This window comes from Homalodisca vitripennis, unplaced genomic scaffold (genome assembly GCF_021130785.1).
Source record: "Homalodisca vitripennis isolate AUS2020 unplaced genomic scaffold, UT_GWSS_2.1 ScUCBcl_145;HRSCAF=1380, whole genome shotgun sequence".
NCBI lineage: Eukaryota > Metazoa > Arthropoda > Insecta > Hemiptera > Cicadellidae > Homalodisca > Homalodisca vitripennis.
Window position 1 is genome coordinate 180,771 of NW_025776269.1, and position 7,040 is coordinate 187,810.

Genomic DNA, 7,040 nt, shown 5'->3' on the forward strand with positions numbered 1-7,040 from the left:
ATCTTAAATTTTACACGATGTTATACGGCTTAATATGTTATACATTATCTACTTTATTATGCAGAAACCTTCACACGCTTAAATTTAGAGGACGTTTGGAGGGAAGTGTAATGGAAATCTTTAATTCAAGATTAGTAATGTGTTTTTATTATCACACGTAATATGATTTATACAGCAGCTACGTTTATAGAAAACTAGTTGTTTCCCGCGGCTTCGCATGCTTTTCGTAAGCCTTGCCCGTTTATGAGCACTTCTGGTTCAAGTACATATTACCAGCGCCGATGTAGAATCTCTCTCTCTCCCTCTCCCTCGACCCCTCCCTCCCACCATCCCCCCTCTCTCTCAGTGTGTGTGTGTGTGTGTGTGTGTGTGTGTGTGTGTCTTTATAGCCATTGTACACGTACATGTACTTTATTATAAAGCGTTCTAACACTCAAGCTTTAAGTTCAACCAGTCTTAAGATCTTAAAGACCAATATACATCAAAACTTATCGTCTTCAAATAGTGTTAGCCTAATTTAATATATGCAATTGTCTCGTAATTGCAGTTTATAATGTGCAGGCGCTTTGAAAACTTATCTTTTGCAGTGCCACCTGGTGGTGAGTTACATCAATGGTCATAGCATTTAAACCTTCTCCGTAGAAAAATACATATACATACAAATTTGCATAATGATCGGTTAATTAGTTTACGATTCCATAAAGGACAAAACACACAAAAATTTTTCTTATATATATACTAGCGGGCCCGGCGCGCTTTGCTGCGCATTTCAATAATTTTTTGCAAAAGTTGCCCGCGGCTTCGCACGCAATTTCCCGTTGAAAACAGTACACTATATTCACTTATTCTTTTTCTATCACATTCTAAACATTGCTGAGATAATTGATAGTCGTTCCATCGTGAGCCTCTTGGGCGTATTATGAAGGTATGTACCATATTCCTGCCTCTATCTAGCTGTTTACCCACGGCTTCGCACGCAAATCTTAAGAACCGAAGTCCTTATATTACTTAGTAAATTTTTTTTTTACTATAATAAATTTTAGATTTAAATTAGTTATATCTCCGATGCCACGATTGAGCTTGCTTTGTTGTCTCGATCGAGAGAATATGTACACACGGAGTTTTGAGAACCATACTTCTGTCAAAAAAAAACAACTAAGGTTGATTTTATAACATTCTTTATATTTGTAGCCAACGTAAGATAGTAATTATGATATCTGCATTACTCTTCTGATCAAGCATGAGCATGGTTTATATTAAATAAATATTGCAGTTAAAGGTGAATTTTTACGTCAAATTTGAATTGTATTATCTGGATAGTAAAGTCTATGTTTAACAGTGATTGCAAAAACAGTTTAAACAAAATTTGTCGTTTCTCTTAAGCTTACTCTATGCTTTAAAACTATAAGTGTAATATATGTTTACAAAGAACAGCTGATTAAAAATTTGAAAAGACGTTAACATATGTTTGCTGCAATGCATTTCTTATGGGTATTTCTGTAACCAGTGGGGCGGAATCCTGAATCGGGAAAGGGATGGGCATAGCTTATAAACCTTCTCCGTGGAAAAATACATATACGTACAAATTTTCATCATGATCGGTCCAATAGTTCACGATTCCATAAAGGACAAACATACAAACATTCATTTTTATATATATATATATATATATATATAATAAATAAATATCATGGTCTAGAAGCCACAAACGTAACCACTAAAACGTTTGGTATTTGATATTTCAACTTCTCTTCAATAACATTTTGGAGAGAAATACTATTTTACAGTTGAAGATATGTGGGTGCGTGATAATCCTATCTCACTCCTATGTGGAAATTAAAAATGAGCCTATCAATAACTGTATTTTTTCATTAATTATATAGAAAAAGTAGTGGGCATCGTTATAAGTAATTACGACTGCTAAAAGACTCTTTTGATCTCAATAGTTTATAACTGATCATTTTTAAATACATGACGTACTAAACGAGTAGTACTCTGATGTTAAGATTACCACATGAAAATCAATATCATCTTTAATTTTATTCATGATTTAAAAGTGATAAAAGTACTCCTTTTAACGGCTTTTGAGATTAAAATCGTCAAAAACATCAAATATCAATTGCTACTGTATAATAGCAGTCTATAAATTATTGCCCATGAACGCCTTGAAGATAGATAGTTATCTTTCCAACTCCCACTGCCAATCGCTGCTGATACAACAGTGTCGAGGAAAACGACAGTCGTCGTTACCAATGTGCTGAGAAGCTACTATGCTAAAACTACACTGCTGAGCTAGTCGAGTTCTGAAGCAGAAGAGACAACATGCTCACTTTTGAACACGCACCCTGCGTTTTAAAACCTTACTAGACAATTTTGGATCGCATCTTAGCGTGTAAGTAGAAACGTATTACTATCTGGTAATACTGTTAGCGAGTACTTGTCGAACATGATTAAACGCTCTGCATGAAATGCGTTAATGTTTTTACGCTGAGGCCGTTTATCAATTGTTCAGAGACCTGGCGGATTTTACCGGAAAATCGTGCCTACGACATTTCCATCTTTAAATACTGCTACCTATAACCAATTCTGGCAATACTCTTCGGCGCATTTGATTTTAGGTACCTTTTACCACTTCTATAGTGTTTTTATAAGACACTCTCGACACTCACAAGATATACATTATATAATTTTTTATACATTGTCAGTTATATGTAAGGAATCAATAATCTATATACAAATAAGAAAGGCATGCAAGGATTAGGAGGACACTGTCATGCAAATACACCACTTATGTTTTTTTTCAACCAACTCTTGCAGTGAAACTAGGTGCCTACTAACCTTTGAAAATATGTAAGGAAGGAAACGTATATGAGATCTATTAAAACATTACTTTAAAAACATCTAAATGAGCAACCTTGGCAGGGATTGGGACTGCCTGTGCTTAAAGCAGTAGCCGTGCATTCATCACTGTTACTAGAACCAACAGCAATGGCTGCAGTTAAAACTGTTATGCGCACCCAGGTTAGAGCATTGCATGGTACTAGGGTCAGTCCGTGGGCAGGTCGTCACTCTTCTACCATGTAATCCTCCCCTCCCTTATTAGGTGGGTTATTTGAGGTATTTAGGTTACGTCACGTATGCTGCAATCTACCGCAGACAATATGCACTTCCGCGACAAGAGAATAATGTAGATATATAAATTCTCACTAAGACGTGGTGAACTTTACAGAATAATTGCTGAGTAATACCGTTTAATGTTTCAGATTATATAATTTTTGAGTATTATTGAAGTCCAAGTAAATTTAAACAAGAAAATAGTATTTTACGTAACAAAGTGGTTGATATTTACAGTCAATTTTATTCTATTCTCGGTTGCAATTTAAGTAATATTAATATAGTGCTTACCCAAAATAAAATGTTGTTACGGTTAACGTAGAATTTCGAACCAATTCCACCCAATCTTTCAAGTGCACAATGTGCTGACTTGAGAGATGTATCAATATTATTATTTATACTTTTAAATTAATATTAGGATATGAAATGATAAGCATTCCATATAAATGATACGAATAACATTAAAACGATAAGACCTGTGCTAAACATTGAACTACAACGGACCAGTTTACAACGATTACAAGCGAGTTGATATTGAAACCATTGTGAATTTCGTTTTTGTAGAAACTTTCTAACTATGGAATTCATAGATTTATGAACCTCATGGAATCTTTCCTTTTATTAAATATTCTTAATAATATCCTCTGTTAATAATTTCCATCCTGTTCTCACTGATACTGTGTTGGAAGTTAGCCACGACCACAGGTAGCGGAGGGTACGACCATTACCAACGTCCTGGTGACGTGAACGGGGACGATAAGAGGACCAACTCGTAATTGAATATGTATTTGAGTCCCAGCAGTGGAAAACGAAATTAAATGTGCTGATATCACAGGAGATTTGGAAACGAAACCGGTAAATGTACCAAATCTCGTCAGTACGCCATCAGAGCCTAGGGAAAAAGCCGGAGATCAGGGCGAAGTGATTTCGCACTAATGTAATTCCGACGTTTCTTTATCAAAGACATATTTATGAACACCGTTTTCTTAGGGATACTGGAGCAAAATGTACATTTATCCCCAATATCTGCTTTAAAGGAGAAGGATGGGGAAAAGCTGTGGGCGCTTTGCAGCGAATAACACATGTATTCCTCCTGGGGTTTGGTGACGTTGAATACATATTTCCGACTCAGACTACCCTTTATGTGGAGTTTAATAATAGCTGAATTAGCCAAAACTCATTATTGATTTCTAAACTTCTGTCCCACTATGATCACCTATTGGATGTCCGATGACACTCTTAGGTTGACCAAACAACCTCGCTTCTGGAAAGTGGCACGAGATGTGTTAACACTTGTAAATGTTGTATATTTAGATTTAATCCAACAGTAATGCTTTTTAAACATAAACATCTAGTACAGCTATAACAACATTGTCTAGTTGAATGAGATAATGCAGTTACAACGCTCTCATACTTTTTCCGTGCTCTGACGTTTATTTAATATTTTAATTACTGTCAGAATATTAAAAGAGAGAGAAAATCTTTATTTGAAATTTCTACATCATATAATTAAAAATATATTTTAACACATATCTTATGGCCATCTTTTGGTGTGTGAAGCGTAAGAAATCTAATTTCAGAAAAAATAATTATTTAATACTTTTTACCCTATTGATATTTTTCAATGTCGACCACCACTACAACTTATGATTTTTTTTGGAATAAACTTTCAAAAAAATCGAAGAAACTGGTTGAGTATTTGATTAGTAACTATTACGAATACTGAAAGTACACTACCTAAAACAAAAAACAAGTGAAAGAAATACTTTTCAAAGTAAATAGCATAAGGAAGAAATTTTTTATAACATATTCTGGCAACAAGCAATGGTGGCGCCAATGTAACAGTTAAATACGTTTATTATTACATATGTAAACTCGCACCGTTTTTTTCTTTCCTTTGCGTGTGTCCATGATACTATAAACAATTTCGTTCAGTATAAAAAGCCAAATTTAAGTACGTCTGAGGAAATACACGTAAAAGTTCATTGTGGACAATGCAAATCACTCGCGTGTATAACTTCATGTAATAAGGTTTTTAATTTTTGAAAATATTTAATCAAATTTTTTGCCTCAGTGGTAGTGATAATAAAGGACATGTCGTTTATTCAGAAGAAAAGTGACACAACTCAAAAAAAGTAAATTTTACAGGAGAGCGATTTGAAAATTGTGCTTTTTGTAATTAGTTTTTTCGTTTAACAGAACTGCAACCTTTAATCCAAAAGTCATTTTATTATTTATATCAGTTAAATATAGGGCATTTAAATTAGCTTAATATAAACCATGGAAGTTTGTGTTTATTATTTTTTTAATTATTTATTAATTTAATTTGAGTTGTGTCAATTTTCCTGCAAAACCGCTTTTCATTAAAAGGTTAACTTTGAAGATGGTAATGACACAAAAATAAGTCAACGGGTTTTTAATGACAGTTAACTTTAATTGAAACAAAAAAATCAGTTAGTTACTTAGAACTAAACCTCCAAACATCATTGGACCTAATTTAGATGTTTAGAAAAATAGTGTTTTCAAATATTAATAACAAAATACATTCATTTACTACCACTAGTTACTACCAATAGTTTGGTCTTATATAAAGTAATAACTAATGCAGCACTTTTTAATATTTAAAGAAGTATTTTCTAATGGAAATAAAAATCATTAACACAAACATAACATTGTTGCTAAACACAAACGTTACTGCAAAAATTTAAAGTGAGTTATAAAATGGTGCATAGCAACTTGGAATAACATGTTTTTTCAAGTAAGTATTGTAAGGCTTTTTTCTTGTTAACTGAAATTCCCAGTCTTTGCTCGTATAATTTTTTTAAAGCAACATCTGAACAATGCACAGGAAAAACCTGTTGTTTCTTCTTTGAACTTCTGGTTTTCTTCTTAGTGTGACTCTTCTTGTTGTCTCCGAATAAATCCTCGTTTTCTTCAATATCAATCTGCTGGATGAAAATTTCTTGAAAGTCAACTGTGTCATCATAAGTTGTCTTGTACTTGATTTTAAAGGGAGAATCTTTCTCAACTTTAATTATTTTGATGTCATTCATTGCAACAGTACATCCTGAAATGAAAAGATAACTGTTAAAATGTTTTAATTATTATCTTTTTAGATAGAATAGGATAAAAAGTTGGATTTAAAAGTTTTAGTATGTTAACAAAGTGTAGGAAATTAAAAATAATCCGTTCGAAGTAGTTAAATATGCGTTTAGAAAAAATATTTAAAACGTAAGAAAATGCAATTCTTCCATCTTGATTGCATATCTATGTGCCATAAATAACTACTCTTTAACATACATTTTTCAGATTAAATATGAAAAGGAAAGATGGTTTAAAAAACGTAAAAGAAGATAGTAAGGTTAAAAGATTCTTAAAAATTGTGTAAAAAGTATTAAAGTTTAAATTATTGGTTTCACATGGTAAAGGCTGAGTAGGGTTAAACTATGTTTGAACCGGTTGAGATTGTTTTTGCAGTGAAAATAATAGATGAAATCCCTTTATTGGTCTGCTCATCACTAGAATTATTTTATAACTCTCGTTTCATAAAAGTGTCTAAATTATATTATAACAGTAAGCAGCTTACCTGACACATTAACTGTAGAGTTACATCCAATGTTTGCCCATAGGTCTTTAAAATCCAAGAAATCTTCATGACTTAGTTCATTGACTTTATACGGATTCCCAGTTTTTTTTTGCAGTTTTGATCAATGAAATGTATTGAGCCGGGTGGCGTGGTAAATTGGTCCAGACTTCAGACATTTCTTAATCTGCTTCTCAATCATTGCATGTACATTGTCCCCCTCGTTTTGACTATGCCCTTTTATTAGGAAATTGTGAGTTATAGACTTAATTGGCAGTTTGTCCACTGCATATAAGTACATAGAAAACAAATACTTGTTTTTCTGTTGGCCGCTGCAATTATC

General features: G+C 33.1%; 1 protein-coding gene across 1 annotated transcript; it reads right to left on the minus strand.

Moving 5' to 3' along the window:
* Window positions 1–5,828: 5,828 nt before the first annotated feature.
* Window positions 5,829–6,812, minus strand: LOC124370390. The gene is made up of 2 exons (XM_046828674.1): window positions 6,701–6,812; window positions 5,829–6,181 (listed from the first exon to the last, which is right to left on the minus strand). Exon 2 carries the CDS (start codon window positions 6,165–6,167, stop codon window positions 5,829–5,831), a length of 339 nt encoding a protein of 112 aa, XP_046684630.1. The 5' UTR covers window positions 6,168–6,181; window positions 6,701–6,812.
* Between the last annotated feature and the right edge of the window lie 228 nt (window positions 6,813–7,040).

Excerpts from the sequence above, each read along its gene's own strand:
- LOC124370390 (XM_046828674.1), bottom strand. The coding sequence starts at position 6,167 with ATGAATGACATCAAAATAATTAAAGTTGAGAAAGATTCTCCCTTTAAA.